At 35.4% G+C, this 25111-nt stretch overlaps 2 protein-coding genes across 3 annotated transcripts; both read left to right on the top strand.

Moving 5' to 3' along the window:
* Positions 1–3189: 3189 nt before the first annotated feature.
* On the top strand, positions 3190–18831 carry LOC120257396 (neurochondrin). 2 transcript variants are annotated; one of them, XM_039264871.1, is made up of 18 exons: positions 3190–3289; positions 3378–3558; positions 3631–3793; positions 9690–9826; positions 10302–10405; positions 10510–10605; positions 11709–11739; positions 13164–13284; positions 13366–13565; positions 13966–14057; positions 14127–14182; positions 14496–14585; positions 14680–14779; positions 16613–16717; positions 16815–16887; positions 17902–18056; positions 18149–18206; positions 18381–18831. In XM_039264871.1, exons 1-18 carry the CDS (start codon positions 3287–3289, stop codon positions 18446–18448), a joined length of 1833 nt encoding a protein of 610 aa, XP_039120805.1. In that variant the 5' UTR covers positions 3190–3286; the 3' UTR covers positions 18449–18831. The 2 variants fall into 2 exon arrangements, with proteins under 2 accessions (XP_039120805.1, XP_039120804.1); XM_039264870.1 differs by having other exon boundaries at positions 11709–11793.
* Positions 18832–21725: 2894 nt separating this feature from the next.
* Positions 21726–24938, top strand: LOC120257404 (hydroxyproline O-arabinosyltransferase 1-like). The gene is made up of 8 exons (XM_039264880.1): positions 21726–22187; positions 22932–22999; positions 23089–23290; positions 23371–23468; positions 23589–23658; positions 23740–23811; positions 23921–24034; positions 24456–24938. The coding sequence occupies exons 1-8, from the start codon at positions 21798–21800 to the stop codon at positions 24534–24536; spliced, it is 1095 nt and encodes a 364-aa protein (XP_039120814.1). The 5' UTR covers positions 21726–21797; the 3' UTR covers positions 24537–24938.
* Positions 24939–25111: the final 173 nt, after the last annotated feature.

Here is a 25111-nt window from a genome sequence, read left to right as displayed (position 1 = left end):
ACCCGAACCTGTACCTGACCCGAAGTTAAAATTACTAAAATATTTATATATATATATACATATATATATATATATATATATATATATACTAATAAGTTCTACAACTTAACAATTTAGGGTTTTTTATTTTTCTTCTTTGTTTAGTCTTGTAGTTTATAATTATTTTATTTTATTTTATAAAAAAATTATTAATTTTTTTAATATTGGGGCGGGTATACCCGCGGGTACCCAATTACCCGTCGGGTGCGGGTATGGGTTGGGGTTTTTAAAACCCGTCGGGTTCGAGTATACTAGCGGGGTAGCGGGTACGGATACGGGTATGGTAAAATCCGCACCCGACCCAACCCGTTGCCATCCCTACCTGAAATATCCATTGGAGAACATCAGTGCCATAAAACAGAGGAAAGTCGACATATTGCTCTCATTTACCAGAAGGAATAGAGTGAGAATCCTGTTCTTCCCAGATAATGACTATTTGAGTTGTTGTTGATGCATCAATATTGTTCTGAAATTTAGGTTACTGATTGTCTAGAAGTAAGGCCAACCGATTGAGAGATTGTTCTATAAGATTCATACATTCATCTCGTCGATCCATAGATGCTAATAGTCTCTCCTCATGCTAATCCATCACAACCAACATTGTATCCAATTTATCTGAGATATCTTTCATGCGAGTAGATTCCACCATGAATAACAAACAAAACTCACACCAGAAATCAACGAAAAGCACCAAAATGTTATGGATCTTTCAATCAATGTGCATCTCCAGCCATGTCATGCGCTTCGTTAGTATTATAATTCCCAATGGAATTGGACGACGGCCTCCCGTGCACATGCTACTGCTTTGAATCTTCACTTGCTTGGCGCCATCTTCCAACATGCCATAACATCGCCCCCCAACTCGCATAGGCATGGAGTTAATATATGGGGTTTGATCATGGATCCTCTCTGAAAAGAACAAAAGAAACTTGGTGGTAATAGGCAAAACCATTGGTTATTATATATTTTTTTAAAGATTTTAAATTGATATTTATTTCCATTGGATTTGAGATGATAATATTTGTGTGTGTGTGTGTGTGAGTGTGTGTTTTATGGATTTTTCTTTTAATCAAAACATGGTTTTATGTTGTTTTTACACTTTAATATGAATCCTTCTTGTTATGTGTTTATTGAGACAACAAAATATTTGATGTTGGTTTCATATTGTCGGGGTTCCGGCACCGCAACAATGAAAACTTAGCAAAAGTTACTACTGTTCATACATGTGGCCTCTATGCAGACCGCGAGACGCCCTTAATTAAGCCTCTCTGCTTACCCTATGCGGGCCGCACTTACCCTATGCGGGCTACAAGGCTTATTGCCAACTCTATATATGTTGCCTCTATACAGGCCGCAAGGCATCCGCAAGGCTTTCTGTCGACTCTATACAACCTCTATATGGGCTTCTGACTCTCCTAGGTCAGATACAACCCTTGAAAGTACGATTCTAACCCTTCTTTGTGATGTAGAAGGAGATAATACTTACAAAATTGACAAAATACATGCAATTAATGTAAGACAACAATTTTTAGTGTGGAAACCTTTTCGAGAAAAAAACCACATAATTCCTCAGAGCATCTTACAATGCTTCCACTATGTCAATTAATGGTGTTTACAAAGATCTCTCTCTAGTTAACTAGAAATATACAAGTTCAAAGACATGAGAGTTCAATAAAAGAGTCTTTCAACACATGCGTTCATCATCATCTTCACAAAAGATGGAACAAAGACTTCAAAAATAGATAAAATGGAAATCAACTCAATGGATTAGGTGTCTAATTACTAGCAAGGTTCCTCTACCCAAGAATATGGGTGACATCTAGTATCTATCGCCGAGGATCTTCTTGCCAACCTTTATCCTGATCCCTTTCTTCTTGAGCTCTTTCTTTCTCACTTTCTTTCTACGTTTTTTTTTTCACTGTTCTCTTCTTCTCATTTTTTTCCTATCTCAATGATTGGGAGGATTTTACACACATAAAATATCTCATGTAAAACATTTCATTAATTGATATAGTTTTTTTTAATAAGTGGGATGATCCACTCTATTAGAAGTTGGGCCCCAAATAGGGCAGCTCACTAACACATATATACCTTAAAAATTTTAGATAGCATTTTATTCTTGAGTATCATGAACCGATTACTGCAAACATGCACTTTTCAAGGAATTTTGCAAGCAAACTAAAACAAGATAAAAATGATATACATATATCAAAGGGAGCTTTGTGTTTGTATATTCTGACCTTATGCACCAGAAAAAAATAACTTTTTATTAACCAAATAACACACCAGACCAAATCAAAGCAATTATAATTATATCTTTGTATGTCTCCCTTATTCCTTCACACATGCATGATGCATGCACGCACGCAAGGCTTGGTACGTAATTAACTTGAAGCTAATGATCAATTAACTCCCTTTACTTTAACCTTCTTCCAATTAGTCCTAATCTCCCCCATCTTGGCCATGGATGAAAAAAAAAGGCTTCAATGAACTTACTCTGACTTTGTTCAACAATTGAAGCAATGTGTGCACCAGAGGTGAAGAATACCATTGAGGGTAATGGTGTATTGTAGTTGTTGTCCGAACAGAACTCAAAATATCAAAATTTTTTAAACTTTCATTTAATTACATCATAATTTGATATCGTCATCTAAGCTTCAAAAGAAGAATACAATAATAGAATTAAGCAAACCATTTATACGAGAAATATTTAAAAAATATTTTCTTTTAATAAACACCTTTATTAAAAAAAAATCAGTGATGTATACACAGGTATTCAAATAATAACTTAAATAAATAGTTTTATTATTAAAAAACACTGTTGTTTTTTTTTCCTACAAAATTAACCAAAACAAAAAAAAAATGATCACATTCTTCTTCTAACTTACTTGTATGTTTTGGAATAATTTCTTAAGTTGATTTTATAAATTCATTTATCATTTTATAATATCAATATTTAAAGTGGAATTATTTTTGCATGTCCTCATACAAGAGATAAATACTGCTCTCTCTCTCTCTCTCTATATATATAGTTTATATACATAAACAAAAATTTAAAATAATTCAAAAATCAAGAAGGGTATAACGGATATAAGCGCAATTACGCGTTATTCAGGGGTGTTTATATAAAAGTCCCTGAAACTTCAAGAACCCAAACGGCAGTAATTTTCACTAGAAAACCCTAGTGCTCTCTGTTCTTGATCGGAAAAACCCTAACCACGACGCTGTTCTCCGTCGATCCAATCTCATGGTGAACAATTCCTCTTCATTCTTGTTCTTCTTATCTTCTTCTTCTTCTTCTCGCTTCTTCCATCTTTCAATCTAACTCTTTCTCTCAGGAATCATCTTCGGGTCCGGCCCTGAGCGATTGTTTGAAGCTCCTGCGCGGCGAGCGGGACGAGCAGCGCCTCGCCGGCCTCCTCCTTGCCACGAAGTTCTGCAATGGTGAGGACAAGGATTCTGTACTCAAGGTTTATGGCGCTGTCGGGGATCGTTTTCTTGATCGCCTCCTCATGACCGGTTAGGATCCAAGAAACTGTTTTTCTTTGATTTTGATGCAAAAGTTCTGAATTTCTTGGCGCTTGTGTGAAGGAATGGGGAAGGGTGAAGCTGGGGCGAAGGTTGTGGAGGATCGAGAGGCGTATTTGAAGCTCGCTATCACGGTTCTTGCTGCATTTTGTCGTGTGCCGGAGATTGCTTCTTCGAAGGAGATGGTATCTAAAGTTCCTGTTGTTGTAGAGATTATTTCGAAGTTGTAAGTTTGTTGGTTCCTTCATTTTAGTAGAGAAGTTATTGGTTTTCTAAGAAAAGATATGATCTTTGAGCATATCATTATCAATGCATGCTAGATCATGCTCAATGTTTTTATTTATGTATGTAAAATAAGACTCTGAGGATGATGCCGATCTCCAAGCTTCAGCTACTTCCCTGTAGAAAAATTCAGCAACCAAACAACCAACACCACCAGAACAACTACTTATATTGAAATTGAAAAGAATTCAGTACAATCAACAACCAAACCAAAGAAATCAGAGAACTAGCCTGGAGATTTCTCTATACCCTAGCACAAGCTAAAGGAATTCAAAGAGGAAAGAAGAACAAATGAGATGAGAGATTAGATCTGAAATTCTGAATGCCCCTTCCATTGCTACCCTTCAGTATTTATATAATAGAGAAACAACCCCAAATTCCCAAATTACCCTCCATGCCTGAGAGACCAGTCCCCACTACCATGTCTAATTAATGACATTTCACTCCCCCTTTTCTCCCGAATCATTAGCTTCTCTCTTTTCTTCTAATTCCCTCCAAACTACTCAGCTTATTCATTAAACTAGCAACCTTCAAAATGAACTGTAACAACTACCCCCCTCTTCAAACAATCCTTGTCCTCAAGGATTAGAAGAGCAAAATTCTGGGAATCGCTTCTGTAAAACCTCATAGAACTCCCATGTTGCTTTCTCAGGTGACGAATTGGACCATTGAACCAAAATTTTCACCCCAGCCTTATTTCCTCTCTTCACCAATTGTCGATCCAGAATAGCTGTTGGAGTTCTTAGATCTTCCTCAACACCCTTCTTCAAAAATTCAGGCCACACAGCAGAGACAACCTGATCACCCACCTTCTTTTTGAGTTGAGATATGTGAAACACATTATGGATTCTAGCATCAACTGGTAACTGAATTTTGTAAGCCACTTTTCCAATCCTGTCAATAATAGGATATGGACCAAAGTACTTAGCAGCTAACTTCTGATTAGAACGTTGAGCTACTGAAATTTGTCTGTACGGCTGTAATTTGATATAAACCAAATCTCCAATTTGGTATTCTTTGTCAAGCCTATGTTTATCAGCCAATTGTTTCATCCTATTTCTTGCCTTGGCTAAATTCTCCTTCATCCTCTTCAGTATGTTTTCCCTAGCCAATAAACTTCTGTCCAGCATATCAAATTTAGAATGAGATGCTTTGTAAGGCAAATGGATTGGCGGTGCCTTACCATACACAATTTCATAGGGAGTAGCTTGTATAGTTGAGTGAAAACTGGTATTATACCACCATTCTGCTAGAGGAAGCCATTTATCCCAATCTTTCGGCTTCTCCCCGGTCATACATCTAGGTATTGTTCTAAACAGCGATTAACCACTTCAGTTTGTCCATCTGATTGAGGATGATAGGCGGTTGAGTAGTTCAGCTTTACCCCCTGAATTCGGAATAACTCATTCCAGAATTTGCTAACAAAAACTGGATCCCTGTCACTGACTATGGACTTAGGCAAGCCATGTAATCTATAGATTTGATCTAAAAAGATCTGAGCTACTGTCACAGCAGTATAAGGGTGGGACAAGGCCATAAAGTGGGCATACTTACTTAATCTGTCAACAATCACCAGAATTGTGTCTTTACCATGAGAAGTAGGTAAGCCTGTGATAAAATCCATGCTTAAATCTTCCCAAATTCCTTCAGGGATTGGTAAAGGTTGAAGCAATCCTGCTGGGAAAGTATTTTCATTCTTATTTCTTTGGCAAATTTCACATTGTTGCACAAATGTTTTAACATCCTCTTTGAGTCCCCTCCAATAGAAGTAATTCCCAATTCTCTTTTTAGTTGCATCCATTCCAGAATGTCCACCAGCAAAACTGGTATGAAATTCTCTAATAATCAGCTGTCTCACCTCAGAGATGTTGCCAACCACCAATTTGTTCTTCCTTCTCAACTGATTTTGTTCCCACTGATAGTACTGTTTAGTACATTGGCCTTGTTGTAATTGAGAAATGAGTAAAACCAGGTCTGGATCCTCCACCCAACTCTTTTGAATTTGATCCCATAACTCTGACTGAATTGTAAACATGGCTGCTAAAATGGGTCTTCTTGACAGTGCATCAGCTACAACATTCTCAGAACCCTTTTTATATACAATCTCAAAATCATAGCCCATCAATTTAGCCATCCATTTCTGTTGACTGGGAGTCGAGATTCTTTGCTGCATCAAATACTTCAAACTTTGGTGGTCAGTTTTAACTATGAAATGTCTCCCTAACAAATATGGCCTCCATTTTTCTACTGCCAGGACAATAGCAAGCATTTCTTTTTCATACACAGAAAAAGAGTTGTGTTTTTCAGATAAGGCCTTGCTCATATAAGCAATGGGTCTTCCCTTTTGAACAAGAACTGCTCCCAGACCTTCTTCACTAGCGTCAGTCTCTACAGTGAATTCAACAGTAAAATCTGGTAGAGCTAATATAAGACCTGAGCACATAAGTTGCTTGAGCTTCAGAAACACTTCCGTGCTATTTTCAGTCCAGTGGAATGAATTCTTCTTGAGCAAATTGGTTAGTGATTTAGATAAAATGCCATATCCCTTGATAAATTTCCTGTAATAGCCCGTTAGCCCCAAAAATCCCCTTAACTCCTTGATACTTTTAGGGACTGGCCATTGTTTTATTGCTTCTGTTTTTGTAGTATCCATCTCTACCCCTGACTTGCTAATAACATGCCCCAAGTAATCAATTTTCTTGAAAGCAAATGTGCACTTACTTCTCTTAGCATACAACTGGTGATCTTTTAGCACCTTGAAAACTACCTCCAATTGCTTCAAATGAGAATCCCAATCTGAGCTGTAGATTAAAATGTCATCAAAAAATACTAACACAAACTTCCTGAGGTAGGGTTTAAAAATTTCATTCATGAGGCCTTGGAATATAGAGGGTGCATTGGTGAGGCCAAAAGGCATTACCAAGAACTCATAGTGGCCCTCATGAGTTCTAAAAGCTGTCTTGCTAATATCATCTTCATGCATTCTGATCTGGTGATAACCTGATCTCAAATCCAGCTTAGAAAAGAACTCGGCTCCATGCAATTCATCAAGTAATTCCTCTATCAAAGGAATTGGGAGTTTATCTTTAACTGTTTGGTTGTTTAAAGCCCGGTAATCAATACAAAGTCTCCAACTGCTATCCTTCTTTTTACTAGTACCACAGGCGCAGAAAAAGGACTTGTGTTAGGCCTGATTACCCCTTTGCAAAGCATTTCCTTCACCAATTCTTCAATAACATCCTTCTGAACTGCAGGGTATCTGTGTAAGGCCTGACATTAATTGGATTTATACCCTCTTTCAACAGAATTCTGTGGTCATGAGATCTACTAGGAGGAAGTGTATTAACCTCTTCAAACAATTGCTCATAATTTCCCAAAATGTGAGTCAATTGTGTCTGTTGCACTTCAGATAAATCCTGTAATTTAGTTTCAGTGTTCACTTTGTTCAGTTCATCATCAATTACCATCAAAGAGCATAGTTGGACCTTGCACATCTCAGGAGGTAATTGTAATGCCTTTACAAGAGACTTTCCTTGTATCATCTGCAGCCTAGGTTGAGGAGATCCCCTCAGCACTACCTTTTTTTTATCAACCATAAACTCCATCTTCAGTTCCCTGAAGTTCCAGTTGATAGCCCCTAACAAAACCAGTCATTGTATGCCTAATACCATCTGACACCCTTCTAATGGCAACACCAACAGATCAGCCATGAATTCTACACCTTGCATTTTCCACTTAAGGTCAGCACAAATCTTGTCACACACCATTTTGCTTCCATTTGCAACAATCACAGTTACTGGTGGGCTATTAGAGAGCTCACAACACAACTGTTCAGCAGTTTATGCATCAATGAAGTTGTGTACTTCCAGAGTCAATCAGAATGCTCACCTTTTGACTTTTAATTGAACCACTCACTCGCATAGTATTATAATCAGCAAGAGTTCTAATACCGGCCAAAGCATTGAGAGATATAATGGGAGTGATCTCTTCACTATCTGTAGTGTCTTCCTTTACTGGACCATCCTCTTCTATTTCTTCCCCTTCTTGATAATCATCATCAACTATCAATTTCAATCGATAAAGTTGTTTAGATCTACAATTATGCCCCATAGTATATTTCTCATCACACCAATAGCACTGCCCCTTCTTCCTTCTCTCCTCCATTTCTTTGCTAGACAGTTGTTTGAAAGTCTTCTCTCCAGTCTGCCTCACAACCCCTCCAGTAATCCTCTCTTTGTTAAAATTGTTTCCTGCTGCAGCAAATTTTGGTGTAGGAAGTAGAGGAGCTGTCATGTGTACCATCCTTCCCTTCTTATATGCATTCTCGACAGCAGCTTCCTGCAACTTAGCTAAACTCACAGCTTCTTGTAGGTTCATAGGCCTAAACATTCTAACAATATATTGGATTTCATCCTTCAACCCACTCAAAAAGAAGCTCATGATATATTCTTCAGACAAAGTCACCCTATTCAGCAGTTGATCAAATTTGTCTAGATAAGTTTGCACAGATCCCAACTGAACCAAATTCTTCAACTCAGACATGGGATCATAGTGTAATTCAGTCCCAAATCTGACATTCAGAGCTGTTGCATACTCATTCCAACTCACATCCTCTCCACCAACCCTACATTTAATAAAATTTTGATGCCACTGTAATGCTCTACTCTCTAAATGCAGAGATGCGATTCTCACCTTCATATTCTCAGGAGTTTCATCAAACTCGAAATATTGATAACATTTGTACAGCCAGTCATGTAGATCCACCCCACTAAACTTCGGGAATTCCAATTTAGTGAGTTTAGGCCTTACCGACTTCAAATAAGCTATCTCTTTCTCAGATCTACTAGGAATTATAGCAGTATTCATGGAATTCAGAGCATTGGCAGCCAACACAGGAGGAACATTACCAAGATTACCAGAACTTGGACTAGAAATAGGATTGAGGTTAATCAGCATTGTTCTAACCTCTTTCATATCCTTGATCTGTTGTTCCTTAAGCTCTTGAATGGCCTGATTCTGGGAGTTCTTCAACTCTAGCAACTCCTTACTGTATTTCTCAGCTTGCTTCTCAGTTCGCTCCTTCAACAAGGATTTCAGCCCATCTTCTACCCTTTTAAGCTCTTGATTGCGGGTCTCCATCTTCCTATCAGCTCAAATCAACCCACAGCAGCAAAATCGATGTCTCTGATACCACTTGATGCCGATCTCCAAGCTTCAGCTACTTCCCTGTAGAAAAATTCAGCAATTAAACAACCAACACCACCAGAACAACTACTTATATTGAAATTGAAAAGAATTCAGTACAATCAACAACCAAACCAAAGAAATCAGAGGACTAGCCTGGAGATTTCTCTATACCCTAGCACAAGCTAAAGGAATTCAGAGAAGAAAGAAGAACAAATGAGATGAGAGAATTTAGATCTGAAATTCTGAATGCCCCTTCCATTGCTACCCTTCAGTATTTATATAATAGAGAAACAACCCCAAATTCCCAAATTACCCTCCATGCCTGAGAGACCAGTCCCCACTACTATGTCTAATTAATGACATTTCACTCCCCCTTTTCTCCCGAATCATTAGCTTCTCTCTTTTCTTCTAATTCCCTCCAAACTACTCAGCTTATTCATTAAACTAGCAACCTTCAAAATGAACTGTAACAGAGGATCATGCTTCCATCCAAATGTGGTAAAGGTTAATGATATAAAGACAGAATAGATTCGAACTAGTTAGTTTTAGAGTTGCTTCTTGGCCCCTAACTTGCCTTTGTCTGAATCTTGTTTATTTGTTTTGTTTTTCTGATTAGGCTATTGTTTTTGTTTTCTCATGAACTGCACTTGCAGACAGGATCCTTTGATTCTTGAAGAATGCTATGAATTTTTGTTATTAGTCGCTGGAGCTTCTGAGAATGGTATCATAATATTTTACAAAACTGGAGTTCTGGAAATGCTTGCTCCACATATTGCGGGTTTGAATGATGGTATATGCTGAGCCTATTTATTTATTTATTTATTTTTATTTCTACTTCTGATTTCAACATATGTACTAGGGGAGGCAATAAGGAAAGTAATTCTATAGGCCACTGTGGGAATGATGGTTTAGATTAGAACCTTTCCATTTCCTTTTTTCTTTTTTCATTTTTATTTTGGTGGACAACTTTTCTTAACTTAAACAAACTCAATTAACCATATTTGTATGGACAATGAGGATTTATTTAATTGAGTTATCTTCATGGTGGTTGTCTTCTATATGGTTCTAAATCATATTATGCGTATCTATATGCTTGTTTCAAGTTCTTAAAGTAGGTTTGTTTGGTCTCATTTGACATTAGGTCTGTTGCTTTCTGTCTTTCTTTCTTAGCAGGCAACTTGGAGCGGCTTGCTATTGTTTTTTTTTATTCTGACATTCATCAATTTGATGCTTTGATTCATAATTCTTTTTTGTTTTGTCTGAAGGATCTCGAGCACTGGAGCTTGTGATGAAGCTTCTGCAAATAGTGTTGAATAAACTCCCTGGAGGATCATTGGATTCTGAATGCATTTCAGGGTTGTCATCCTTGGTATGCGCTGTTTTGATTAAGGATTTTATGATTTTACTATTGTGAATTTGGTTAGTTTTGTATGTGTTCAAGCTGGTCTTTGATGATTAGTGTTTGTATCACAGGTTGTTTCTATAGCTAGACAATTTGGTGTGCTGCACAATGCCCTTAAGTTTGATGCGTTGCACTTACTGACCTTCCTTTTGTCCTCAAAGAGCACTGTATGTAATTCATTTGTAACCTATGATGTTTTGAGGTTTTTCTTCCATTTCTTATGATTATTTTCTGCTACTATTCTTTTTAGTAAGGATACCTATGTGCATGGACATGTTGATAAACCTTAAGGCTATTTTTAGTGGGGAATAACCTGGAATAACTTGGGATAATCCTATATATTCCAAGTTATTTTGGAGTAAGCAACTAACCAAAATAAAATAGGAAAAACATAAAACAAGACCCATTTTGTGACATTATTAACTATAATAATATAACAACAAATTAGTGTTAACCAAGTAATCAATCATTACTTGATATTAACCATTAATTAGATTAATAAAATCTGAAATAAAACTCACTTTTTTAAATATTTTTAATCAAGTCAAGCCTCAATAACAAATGGTCAAAGGTGAGGATGTCTGTCTTGGGGATAAATGCAACCAAGTCTCTCTCTCTCTCTCTCTCTCTCTCTCTCTCTCTCTCTCTCTCTAATATATTAATTGTGATTTGAGTGTAATCTACTATTCTATTTGTAAAAGTTATTATTCTTAAGGTTAAGAAGCAATTTCAATAGTGGGACAAATCTCATGAACATTTCCATTTCTGCTTTGATTTGTTTTTAGTGATTGTTTAATAGTCTTGCATCTTCCCTTCTAGAACTTCATGTACTTGTGTGTACCTCATAGTGTATCTGGCTTCTTGCTTCTTGTACTGATGATCTATCCCAGAGGTCTTGCTTGGTTATTGTTATGCTTTTTACAAATCTGAGAGAGAATCCTGGCCAATTTTATTCTTCTTTAGAATACTTGTTGGGACTGCAAGACACAGTACATAGTCCTGGCAGACTTTTCTGTCACTGACATAATAATAGGAACCAATGGTTTAGTGCTTGTGTATGACATTGTAATAGCATTTCTATAATGTCTGTAGTGCTCCTATTTTCTTTACTATATATTTATGTATATGCATATTCAATGGACTTTTCTTTAGTTTAGAATTGTATTTTTTATTTTCTCCTCTCATTTGGGTCCATGGCTCATTTAGCGTGTCATACAGTCTCTGTTCTGAATGGAAGTTGGCAATTGATTCTCATTTTTGTGAATTACAGCTTCTTCATGGTGCTCTAGTTTCAATACCAGGTTGGTCTGCTTATATTCGTGCTGGCATATTGGAAATTTTACAAAATCGTGTTGGTATGGCACATTACATTTTTCTTCATTATTCTATTTTAACTACATCTCTTCTACTTAATAATTCACTACCTTTAGTGAGTAAAAGAAAATTGCTTTAACTGTTAGAAGCATCACATAGGAAATAAAGACGTCCTCTCCCATTTATTGCATAGAAAGGAGGCATGGTCTAGAGTCAAAGCAGAATGAATATCTTCTATAGTTCTATTTCAGTTTTATAGCGTAATTCCTGGTTGGTTGGATATCATTTAGATGATATATTCAAATTCTTGCTGTAGTTTCCATGAGTTCTGATAATCTTTTCAGGCCATTGTATTGAAAGTTGATTTACAGAACATAGCAAAATGGGTGTGCTTATACAATTTCTTCTGGTCACAAACTGGCACATCTCATCAACCTTATAGAAGTTTTATCAGTTTATGTCCAGATGCTCTAGGCATTCATGAAACTTACATATTTCAGGTATCTATGTTGGTGTGTAATTTATGTTCCTGTTGGTCTTGTTTTGTCTTTATTAATCTCAATTACGTTGTTAAAATGAGCTAACCTTTAAGTGAAGTATAAACAATATTATTGCCATTGATTTTTTAAAATTCCAAAATAGTTGTTATGTGGAAGGCCATGCCAGTTGTGTGTACTTTCAGAGGCCTAGATGAAAAAATAAAACAAGAAACAAGGATAGAATGGGGCTGTAAAGTTGAGCTTGAGAGAGCCAGTGAGCAAGGCTCAAGCCTAAACAGGCTCACTTGAGCTTGTCTGCTCCAAATCTGACCATGAGCAAGCTCTTCAAATTTGGTGAGACATTTTGTATAAGCCGATAAATTGAGCCTACCTATGATTTGCTGGGCCCTTGGGTATTATTTGAAGCCATATTGTATCTTGCTCTGCATAATTAGGCCTGGATTACTGCTTAGATTTAGTTTCAACCAAGCATGCCCTTACCACCATATTACTTTTTATCTTTTGATCTGTTATTGTTGCAAGTCGTATGTTTTTTGGTTTAGGAAAAGAGTACCTACCATATAAATGTAATAGATAGTAGACAGTGTTATATTAAGCCACACTGAATGTGCCAAACCATGCTTGAGCTTTTCCTGAAACTAATTTATAGCTCAATTAGTATACTCCAAATCAGCTTTTGTGTAGTAAACTATGGAGCAGGGCTTGAGCTTAATTTGGTCAATACTTAAGCAGCTTTTGAGCTGCTTGCTTGTTTTGTGGCCCTACTTTAGAATTTAGAGTAAAAAACAATTACACCTCAGCCATTGGCCATTATTACTGTATTTGTACAAATGCTAAAACTGCAGAATCGTTTATACAATGCAAATACATAATGTGGTCATTTACAATGAATCTCCTGTTCTACTTTGCAGTGTCTGCTGAAAAGCTTCAGGCTCTTCTTCTAGCAGAGTCCGTGATGTCTGTACTTGGTGAACATTGGCTTCTTGAGCAGAGCAAATTGTATGATGTTCATGACACTCTGCCAGTTGACAAGTAAGAAAAACATTTTTCATGGTTTCTCGTTCCAACCCAATTTGTTCCGCATGGTTGAATATGCCCATTATTTATTTGCAGAAATCTACTACTTGTACTTGAATCTGCGAGGGTTGAAGTTGCTGTTATACTTAATGAGCTTGCATACTTAAAATACGAGGCTTCAGATAGTTCTACAGCGAGTGCAGAAGTTATGCGTCTGAAACGGCAAAATCTTGCGATATCATATTCACTAATAGAGAAGATAATCAAATTAATCTCAAATGTGTCTGACTCAGAAGGTATGCTTCAATTTTTCTGGTTGTTTCATAGCATTTTGCATCTGCTGAACCAGAGATTTTACCTTATCCTTTGTTACTCAATTTGATCCTATTGCTTGTGTAATCTGTTTAGGATCATTCATCTTCATCATTATTACCATCCTTATTGATGTCTTATCAGATTGCATCTACCAACATGGCTTTAACTCTGAAATTCGGTGGTAAATTATCATGAAACTTGACTTAGGACAAAAGATAGACTAACACCAAAATTAGAAGAAGTTGCTTCTATTTATTAGTTGTGCAGTGAGGCCCAACTTAGAAGAAGTTGCTTCTATTTATTGTTTGTGCTTTGAAGCCACTATTAGATTTCTTCTGATGTTTTTACATCACAGTTAGCTCTCTTGAACTCTTCCTGCAGGACTTCCAATCAAGGAAAGCACTATAACAAAGGCTATCAACGGACTTAATGAGACAATTAATCTAGTGCTGGATTTTTTGCAAGATTCTAAGGTAATTGAAGGAAATAATTGTAATTTATGGTGGTCTTATAGAAATCACTTCAATAAGTTTTATTTGTAGGATCATGGACAGAGAAGAGGGGATGATCTTTTAGCTTCAGTACGATTAGTTGGAAGGTACGTAAATGTTTCTCATTGTATTTATTCAATTTAATCATTTATCTTTGGTTTGTGCTTCGTCGTTCTTTATATTAATATTTTCCAATTCCAAAAGGTGATGGTGTCCACTTGATTCAACAATTCTATCTATTGAAAGTAACTTACTGTTGTTTGGGCTTGAATTTGCAATTAATATGTTAAGTATCCATTTGTTCTTTAGGCTGTTGATCATTCTCTTTAGCAGATCAAACACCCAATTTTGAGTTTATTATATTGTAGCTTATGTTCTAGAAAGATTGAAAACATGAATGTTTACGGGTATCAACTACAGTTATCTTGCAGAAACACCTTTTGCATGCAAGGAGAAGGCTCAAGGTCTTCTAGAATTTATGTTTTCAGTTGAAGGTGAAGATGAATCAAGGTCTGGGAAGTTTAACTGATAATTGCTTGTTGTATTGTTTCTTGAGAATGAAATTTTATCGCTTGATTTTTTTCTTTTACATTAAAACATGCAGTCCATTTCACTCCATATGCTTCTTACTCCCAATGTTGTGCCAAATAACCATGGAGATTGATGGTTGCAAAGTACTGGCGTCATTTGGAGGGCATACAACAGTGAGTTTCTTTGCATTGGGGTTTCGACTTTTTAATTAAATTTATGTCGATATCATTGCTTCATTTTATCCTTCATATATTGTTGTGTTCTGATTGCATGATGTTCAAATTCAAAATTAATTCTCCCCACCATCTTTTCGTTGTTTTTGTATTATAGTACTGCATTTAGCAATTTTTATAACATATATATGCTGTTTTGGCGAACTTTTTTATCATCAAAACTACACTAGCTTGTTGCATTTTCTGTTGCCTCAATTTTTGATGTCTTGACTCCTTTTCCTTTTGTAAGAATTATCTAGAATGTAACTGCCTCTGAGGGCCGTGAATGATCCTTGATTGTTAATATTCAAGGTACATAATTAGCACTGTGCTATCCAACTGGTGGAACAGGAAAAACTGAACTAAACCTACAGTAATATCTAGCATATAAACTTAATGATTATTTTAGCTACATTAATCTATTTATTTGATAACAAATATTATTATTTGTCCCGTATCCAAATCAGAGGAAGCACAACCTGAATGAGTATTTGTGCTCTTGGAGAAGTGCTGGCATGGATAGGGTTGTAAACGAAACGAGCCGAGCTTTGCCTTGTTCAAGCTTGGCTTGTTACAATTTAATCGAGTTCGAGCTTGAGCCGAGCTTTCTTCGAGCTTTATTTTTCATGTTCAAGCTTGGCTCGTTACTAATTTAACCGAGCTCAAGTTCTAACCGAGCTTATTTCGAGCTTCATGCTCGAGCCCAACTTGTTAAGAAAATTTGAAGGTTAGACTTGGCTCATTAGCTTGATTAAGGCTTGACTATTTTTTTATATTCTATTTTTTTATTTAGTAAAGTATCATTTAAAGATTATTTAATGAATCATTATCAAGTGTGACTCAACTCGATTTGAGTTTGAGGATCATTTTAGTAAAAGAATAATTTAAGCTTGTTTATGGAATTATTAAGGTTTGAGTTCAAGCTTGTTAAAATCTTCATTAAATAAGTTAACAAATAATTACAATAATAACAAAATAAGCATTGTGATGTAACTATCTATAAATATTTTTTTTGTAATATTATTAACGATCCGGTAAATAATCTTGTTCATGACACTATAAATAATTATATTAATGATTGTTACAAATAAAATTGTAAATGATACTATAAAGCGAGCTTTTAATTATACAATAAACGAGTTGTTCACAAGATTTAATGAGCCGAACTTGGTAATGTTCAAGCTTGACTTATTTATCTTACGAGCTCATTTAAGTTAATGAACTAGCTGATCCGAGCTTTTAACGAGCTGAGCCTTCGAATAGTAGTTTAGAGCTTATATGTGTGACTCAAATTGACAACAACGACAGTCATACACCTTAATATATATATATATATAACCGAGCTCAAAACTGAGCTTATAAACGAGCTTGTTCATGAGTTGTGTTCGTGAGCCAAAACGAGCCGAGCTTTAAGTTGCTCAAGCTTGGCTCGTTTATTAATCAAGCTTGAAAATGATGTTCAAGCTTGGCTTGTTTACAATATGAGCTGAATACAAATGAGCCTTTATCGAACCGAACACCGAGCCGCTCACGAACGGCTCGGCTCAAATACACCCCTAGACATGGAGGCCATGAGCCATTACTAGGGCAGAGTATAACACATACATGCTCTGTATATTGTAGAGGGCAACACATACATCAATGTATATGATATGTATGGATGAATTTGAATTGTAGTTCCAATATGTTATGCTTGGATAATAAGAAAAAATCATCAGATTTAATTACAAAATACTTAGCTTAGATTGCAAAACTTTTAAAGAAAACATTTTCAAAATTTTGAAATCTCAACAGGTAATAGAATGCCTTGTGAAAATGATTTTGCAACATGGGGCTTCTGTTGAGGATACAGATCTAGCATTGTTGGCATGTGAGACAATCATTAACTTTCTGATAAAGGTAAGTGATTTTTTGAAGTGATATTATCTCAATACAGTGAGTTTAGCCTTCTTTTGTGGTTTTGTGACAAAAAACTTGTTTTCAAATCTTAATTCAGAGAAAGGACCTTGCAATTAAGCTTGGGGGATCTCAGCTTGTCCATCTGCTGCGAGCATTGGCCCTGTGGACTGGTATCTTCTAGATTTTTTCTTTCCTGGGTTCTGTGTTTGATTTATTGTTGAATCGCAATTAGAAAAGGGGGGTATAGAATTTTCAAGAATAAATTGCTTTGTCTGCACAGTTTCCCAGAAGTATGGATTTTACTATGGTAACTAAGCATAAACTGACATTTGTTTAATACATTCTATGATAAAGAATAGCATATCTTGTTTAGTAGTAGTCACACAATTAATTTTTGCTTTTGCATAGACTATTTGTAATCTCCAATGTCTACTTTAACATTTAAAATGGACTTTTTAGTTGTAACCATCTCAGCCGTTTTAGTTTTTGCTCAAATTATCCACACACACACACACACACACACACACACACACATATATATATGTATATTTTGATTCTACTCGTGGACAAATGCTGGATGCCTTTTCTTGTGCATGTCTTCTGGTTAGTAGATCGTTACTATCAATTTCTTCAATGAAAAACTGATGTGTTCTGGTAATTTATGGGTGGGCTTGAGCAGATGGAAAAGTATACATTGAAACTACATCAAATTAAATCTTTTAGATATTTTCCTTAATCCTTACCATTGCTCTGAGAATTTATGCTCATATAATGGTAATCCAAATGTTCATATAATGAACAGCCTGGGTAGATATGCTTAGGATTTAAATGTTACTGCTTGCATCTTAGTTCACCTTTCACATGCATGTAATTTTGGACGTGTAAGTAACTCAGTCCAATTTATCAAGTAATATAATAAGAATTTTTTTTTATACATGTAAGGGATAGTGATCACCTTATCAGTTGGAGTGGTGTAAATTAGGTATGTTATATAGATTGTTTCTTATGCAACCAATTGTATTTTTGATTTTTTTTCTGATTCTTTTCCCACCACATTTTCTTTTTATTATGTCTGTTGTTTTGGTAATTCATCCGGTTTTCATTTCTATATCTGGGTTATTTTGTTGAGTTAGAAGCATAATATGCTTATTTTTGTATTTTCTGGCCTCCCTTGATATTGGCAGAGGGTTGGAATGATCCATCCATTGTGATGATGGCCGCTGGCATCTGCACTTTAGCATTTGACTCGACTTCAGAGGGATTTCTGTTGAAGTATCCGGATTTTGACTCCAACATACTAGAAAGTTTAGCTCAATTAATTGCCAGAAGTTTAAAGCAGGTTATTTTCTTGCATATTTAGTATCTCTTTATCTGTTATCTATTGATTGAATGCTCATGTGATCTAACCTTCCTGTTCTGTGCATGTCACAGGAAGAGCTTAGCAATCCAACAATTGGTCAATTAGATCTTCATCAGATTATTCAAGATGGTTTGAAATTCCTCTTTTATTTATTTTATTACATTATTTGATTTGTTGTCTAACTCAATGGATATAACTTCATGCATCTTTTAGTTCAAAGAGGATTGGATTGCTCTATCAGAAATTTAGCGGATTTTTAGGATAGTAGGGGATTAGCACATTTATTTTGTCCCCTTTATGCAGGATACTCTCAATGGGTTGATCAGTTTCCGCATGTCAGAAATGTTGTTGAACAAGCACTGAGCACTTGAGATTATGCCAGCAACACTTGCTTGCCTGCTGGACAGGATACAGTATCAAACTTAATTCTTCTTGTGCAGCAATGCATTCTAATAGAGAATGAGAGGGTATACCTTTTTTTGGCTTGGTCCTCACTATAATAGCTTAGACATGGCAATGAGTTTCCCACTGTTTTTTCGTAACAAAGCAGTGAAATTTATCATACCAGTGACGATTGTGAACAGTGTCATTGTCCACATCAGATTTCTAGTGTTTCGTTGAGATGCGTAGAAATTGTAAATTTTGAAATGTATCAGAATGTATATGGTGCACTAAGGTAGTAGCTGATGGTTCTGAGAATGTTTCCATAGCAAGAGAAGTGTACAGTTATAAAAGCAAGCAAATGGGTTCCACATGGTTCTTTTTATTGAGCAGTGGGCTTTGTTTGAATGATGGAATTTGATGCAAATGAATGGACCCATCTTTTTTCTCATCTACCATCCATGTTAAATTCCTTCAGAATCTTCTCTGTTGTCAAGAACCACAGCAGGATGAGCGCAAAAAATCAAGTCAGCCTACTGTCATTGATGTTCTGTAAGAGCTCTTGAACTTGATTATTTTAATTTAGTATTTGAAATTTGTGTGATAAAGTTTGAGTTCCATGATTTATCTGCTTGCTTGAATGCTGATTTTCTTTTCCATAGACTTCTATGATTTATGTCCCCTATCAAGTAGATTAGATTGCATGCTGGTGAATTTTTACTGCTTTTAGTTTTGTTGATGCTACTCATATTGAATTCAACGGTAGTTTGTGGCATATTTATTAGAAGCATTCTGACACAACTAAGCTCAATCCAGTACATGGATTCTTCAGATTGTTACCATGCAATTTGGTTCCTCTTGAAAGTACATTCAATAATTCAGACACAAATAATGATCTTATTTATGGTTGCACCAGTGACTAGCAACCTCTTTGTCAAAGTACTTGAAAATGAGGATGGTGCTCTTGTAGAGGTAGATCTAATAGAAACTATTAAATGCCATCTGCCTTGATGATCAAAAGAGAGCTATATCTGATTAGAATTTTATTCCTGAAGTTCATAGGGAGCATGCTGTTAACACTATGCAAAATATTTTTTTTCTTAATGAGTTTTAAGTTTTTCGGTTCTTAGTTATGTATATAGAATTAAACACTTGCTACTTGACTGTGGTCATATACTCTTGCTAAGACGAATTAATTGGAACTTTTGATCTCAAGGAAACGAATGAACTTGTCAAAACATAAAAGACTTTGCATCTCTTCTAAGTTCAACATGTGATTGTAAAGTCATATACTTGATTAGTTTGGTTACTGGTAGGTGGTTGTAGTACCAGAAATAGAGACTTTCTCAATTCTCATTTTCTATTTATCTTTTATTATTAATTTTTTGGTTGCATTTCGTGTTTTACAGATTCAACTGGGAAAAAGAAATCTTTAGTGCAGCTCAAAACTGAAGGACCTGCATTTGCTGATAAATTGAAAGAATGATTCAAAAAAACTAAGTTACAGATTGAAGAGTTCTGTATCTTTGCTGAGTTGAATACTCAATTGTTTTCTCAGAATTCTCAAGATTAATCTAAAGATTAGGGTGATGATTGCTATTGAACTGATAAATTAATTCGGTGAACTTTTAAGATGATGGCAAATTGGTTTACCGTTAAGAGAGTTGAAATAAGTCTCTACAGTGCAATTTGTTCATGAATTTAACAGTGTTATTATTGTAATTAACTTGTTTATTTTTTGCCTATATACCCCTGCAAGCATTGGAATTGCTTGTATTTTTTTGTAAAACCCTGATTTTCTAGTTAGTTCCTTTTCTGGGTTGTATCTGTAAAACTATGAAAGATGGACTCATATGTAGAAAGCTCAACTTTAATTCTTAGATTGGAGATCAATATCCATGAAAGAAAGGAAATTCAACACTTTTGTGCATTAATTGTATCATTGGCCGAAGTTACTTGGTTTAAATGGTTAGTAGTATAAATATAAGTTTTTCGCATGGTATGCAATGTGATAAGGGAGTGTTCGAAGTAATAAGGGCTCGAAGTAATAACGTGCAATAGCGATATGAAGTGAAAAATTGACTGTATCATTAATTTGGTTACCTCTCAAATTTTTGAAATTTCTTAAATTTATCTTATTTGTTTTCATTTATTTACTTATTGTGTTCCCATCTTGAATTAAGATGCTGGATTGGAATAATTTTAACAAATTTGGTTCTCAATTCAATAAAAGTTTTTAATCAAAATACAACCTTTATCATTAATAATTAACTTCGCATGACATAAACAAATAAAAATAAAAAATAATCTCTTCTTCTCAGATCCCATTGTTTCTCTATAAAAGTCAAGCCCCGGGTGCTGCCTAACAACCTTACATGCTTTATATATTATTCCACGCTCCATCACCGATCTCTCAAGTAAGTTTTTTTTTCATAATAATTAATTAATTAATCCCAGATTTCTCCAAATTTATAATATTAACTAATTACAAAATTTTAATATAAAAAAAAATCTGAACCATTTATCACAAGTAGTTTTTTCATATTAACTAATTAATTAATATTGTGTTTGTGTGTGCACACAGTATATATATTGATTATTGTGAAGCAAAACAAAAATATTTACAACAATTTAATATAAAAAAAGAATTGAACAATAGGAACATATAATGATGCCCCAAATTTCTCATAATTTATAATTTTTGAACTAAAATAAAACTGAACCATATATTATATCACAAGTTAGTTGGGAATGAGCAAGAATTATTTAAGCAACAAGATGAAATGATAATTATAAAACCTAAGAAACAAATCATCAAAATAAAACTATTTTGTCATAGAAAAAAAAAAAAACCTATCTCTATTTATCAAATTATTCTCAATGTATTTACAAACTTTTCAGCATAAATCCTACATTTTCTTACTTATTTTTATAAATTGATGGAAAAACAAAGTTAACAACTTAACTGGGATGACAACAACATGGCCTATTCATGTTGATAAAATTCGACTGAGTGACATTTTAATCACACTAATTTTTTTTTATTTTACAAAAATAATTTATAAAATATTATGGTATATGAAAATAAGAAAAAAAAAAATCCACTAACCAAATTAATTATTATTTTAAGAATTCAGAAATGTAAATGAATTTTGTAATAAATCACTTGAAACTTTTACCAGTTTTGTGTATATATATAATTCTGAATATTATATAATATTAATATATATATATATATTAATATATAAATCCAAAGAGGAAGATGGGAGAAGAAGACCGAGCTCTCGCTCTCTCTCTCTCTCTCTCTGTGTGAAACGAAGAGAGATCGAGAAGAAGAGAATGGCGAACGGAGCGTGGTGTGCTCCGTTGCTGGTCTCAATCTCGGTGGCGCTCATCACCTACAACATCATCATCTCATCCCACGCCACTCTAAACCCTATCCGCAGCTCCACCTCCTCTTCTTTCCCCCGTGATCCCGTCATCCGAATGCCAATTGACCTCCCGAAGCCTCGCCGGTTGTTCCACACTGCCGTCACAGCCTCCGACTCCGTCTACAACACCTGGCAGTGCAGGGTCATGTACTACTGGTTCAAGAAAGCGCGCGCCGCCGGTGGGCCTTATTCCGACATGGGTGGCTTCACTCGGATCTTGCATTCCGGTCACCCCGATCGCTTCATGGATGAGATCCCCACATTTGTCGCTGATCCCCTCCCCGCTGGCACTGATCAGGTACTTGCTCTACCTTTGACTTCTTTGCTTCTTTTTGGCTTGATTTTGAGAAATTTAGTTAGAGTTCCGAGTAAAGTTTGGATCTTTGTGCAATTAATTGTGGATAGTGATTGTGGTTGAGTTTGTGGTTTCATATTTTAGGAAACTATTTTTGAAATAAATGTGGATAATTAGGAAACTATTTTAGCTCAAAGTAATATTTTTTTTTATGCGCAAAGCATTAACTTTTGGATATTCATTAAATGCAAAAATTGAGCGTTTGGATATTTTCACTTTAATTATTTCATTGATAGCCTGCGCCCATGGTAGGCACAAAACTAGGATGGAGTGTGTGTGCTAGATTGCTTCCAGTTTAATTTACTTAGATGAATAGTCTAATACTCATCCATGTTCATTGATCATTGCTTGTGTAAAACAATGATCAATCCGTCGAATGTTCATTTTGATATTTATGACTTGTCTGTTATTGTTATACCCTTTGTCGTTTTGATTGATCTACTTTCCATATCTTAACTTTTATTTTTGAATTTTAGATGTAGCTTTAATGTTGAACACATAATATCATTTCCAAACAAAAGAAAAAAGGGTAAATAAGTCTACTCTTAAGTTTCTTCCTTATATTTATTGTGGATACCAAGACGATAGTTGGTGCTAGTTGCTTCAGTAAATTTAAATGTGCTATTTCCCTTCCTTTTGTGTGTGTGTGTGTACTACGTGCATACTGAGAAATCTTGATTGTTTCAGGGGTACATCGTTCTCAATAGGCCTTGGGCGTTTGTTCAGTGGCTGCAGAAGGCAAATATTGAAGAAGAGTGAGGAAGATACACTTTTTTAGTTGAGCTTTATGGTCTAACTTTTATTCAATTTATTGTTTTTTTTATACATGTTTCTTTTCTGGCAGATACATCTTCATGTCTGAACCTGATCACATTATTGTTAAGCCAATACCAAACTTAGCCAAGCAAGACCTTGCAGCTGCATTTCCTTTTTTCTACATTGAACCCAATAAGTATGAGTCTGTTCTCCGTAAATACTTTCCTGAAGACAAGGGGAAAATCACTGATATTGATCCTATAGGGAATTCTCCAGTTATAATTGAGAAGGTAAATGCATTAATGCCTCACGTACCAAGATGCTGTGTTTTCAGTATTCAACGCCTTTATACATCTTCATCTGTTTTTAGGCTTCTTTGGCTAAGATTGCTCCTACATGGATGAACATATCTTTGGCAATGAAGAAGGATCCTGAAACAGACAAAGCATTTGGCTGGGTTCTCGAGATGTATGTCTTTTTCATTTACCTTGATTAAGTTACTTATTTGCGTATCTGTACTCTTTACAGCATGGAAAAGATAGCTGATTTTGAAATTTTGGACACTTATTTCTCTTTTGTAATATGCAGGTATGCATATGCTGTTGCCTCTGCTTTGCATGGGGTGGGAAACATCTTGCACAAGGATTTCATGATACAGGTATGTAACGCTCAACAATCTCACACTTGTGTTTTGTTCTTTGAAGGCTAACTTATATTTTTTATGTTTAAATTGTTCAAGCCTCCTTTTGATGTGGAAGTTGGAGACAAGTATATCATTCATTTTACCTATGGATGTGACTATGATCTGGAGGTACTTTGAACATTGTTGAGGCTTTATGCTACCATACTTTGTTGTTTCCTGCATGGCCAAAGCTGGTCCTCTTGTTCTTTAACATTTCATCTGATGCCATAATTTCCAGGGCCATTTAACTTATGGGAAAATTGGACAATGGAGATTTGACAAAAGATCCTATGATCTTCATCCACCTCCTAGAAATCTTGCATTACCACCTAAGGGAACCACACAGAGTGTGGTATGTTTCATTGTTGATATAATTCTAGTATGGTGTTGCTTTTCAATCTTTTGTTTTGTTTTCTCTATGTTTCTCTTGTAACATGCCGACATACGTTCAGCCTCAATTTATCTAGTTCCATTCATGTATGTCTAAGGAACATTAGATGTATTACTCTTGTGATGTTAGCTCCATAAATCATTGACATGTTTTGGAGAAATTATATATCTTTCTAATATATGTTTTTTTAGTTCCACATTTGTCTTGGAAGAGTTAGTAGCTCTCGCAGTTTAGGTGATAGCACTATGCTACAATTGCACGTGTTGTGGTGTCCTAGAAACTATGTATAGAAGTATCTTGATAATATGGTTTAAGCCATTATTCCTAGCAGCTCTTGTGTGTTTCTCATTGACTTTGTGTCTCTATTATTGAATGAATGCAGGCGACTCTTGTCAAAATGGTGAATGAAGCAACAGAGAACATCCCTGACTGGGATGCCTATGTAAGTGGCTCGAATTCTTAATGGTAGATCATCGGAATTTGTGTGGAGATCGTTGCCAATGTAGAGGAAAGAATCCATCCATCACAAGAAGCATGCAAAGAATGGAGGTGCAGGACTGAGAACTAAGGAACAAGTTTGTTCAACCGGATTTGGTATATAGTTAATAAAATGCATTTGGCTGTACATCACTTCCCAGTGGTTCGGAGTTCATATGTCCTGTGTTAAATTTAGCGTTAACTCAATTAAGATTGAATTTGTAGCAGCATAATAATGGCATAGATGAAGCAAATCCTCTTTTGGTTATACTGGTATATCTTTGTTTTTAGTTGTGTTTATTTGTAACACTATATCAAATGATTTATATATTGTAAGGATGACATTGCCCTTTCCTTTGAATTTAAAGAGCTAGTTTTTTTTTTTTTTAAATATTGTTATTCAATGCCGGATTCAGGGTATTCAGTGGCTCTGGAAGAACTGTTAAAAAGTTTTATGAGATTTGATTTTAAGTGATTTTTCTTCTGCCAAAAGAAGAGAAAAGAAACAGTACTCATGTGTAATAACTCAGGTTTGCTGGTTCAATAGAGCAATAACAAGAT

This window comes from Dioscorea cayenensis, unplaced genomic scaffold (assembly GCF_009730915.1).
Source record: "Dioscorea cayenensis subsp. rotundata cultivar TDr96_F1 unplaced genomic scaffold, TDr96_F1_v2_PseudoChromosome.rev07_lg8_w22 25.fasta BLBR01002082.1, whole genome shotgun sequence".
Lineage (NCBI taxonomy): Eukaryota > Viridiplantae > Streptophyta > Magnoliopsida > Dioscoreales > Dioscoreaceae > Dioscorea > Dioscorea cayenensis.
This window is presented reverse-complemented; position numbering and strand designations above follow the sequence as displayed.

Excerpts from the sequence above, each read along its gene's own strand:
- LOC120257396 (XM_039264870.1), top strand. Across the intron at positions 13,566-13,965 it reads AAATGTGTCTGACTCAGAAG|GACTTCCAATCAAGGAAAGC; the intron begins GTATGCTTCAAT and ends CTCTTCCTGCAG. Across the intron at positions 14,058-14,126 it reads ATTTTTTGCAAGATTCTAAG|GATCATGGACAGAGAAGAGG; the intron begins GTAATTGAAGGA and ends TTTTATTTGTAG.
- LOC120257404 (XM_039264880.1), top strand. The coding sequence starts at position 21,798 with ATGGCGAACGGAGCGTGGTGTGCTCCGTTGCTGGTCTCAATCTCGGTG. Across the intron at positions 23,291-23,370 it reads CTCCAGTTATAATTGAGAAG|GCTTCTTTGGCTAAGATTGC; the intron begins GTAAATGCATTA and ends ATCTGTTTTTAG. Across the intron at positions 23,469-23,588 it reads TTTGGCTGGGTTCTCGAGAT|GTATGCATATGCTGTTGCCT; the intron begins GTATGTCTTTTT and ends TGTAATATGCAG.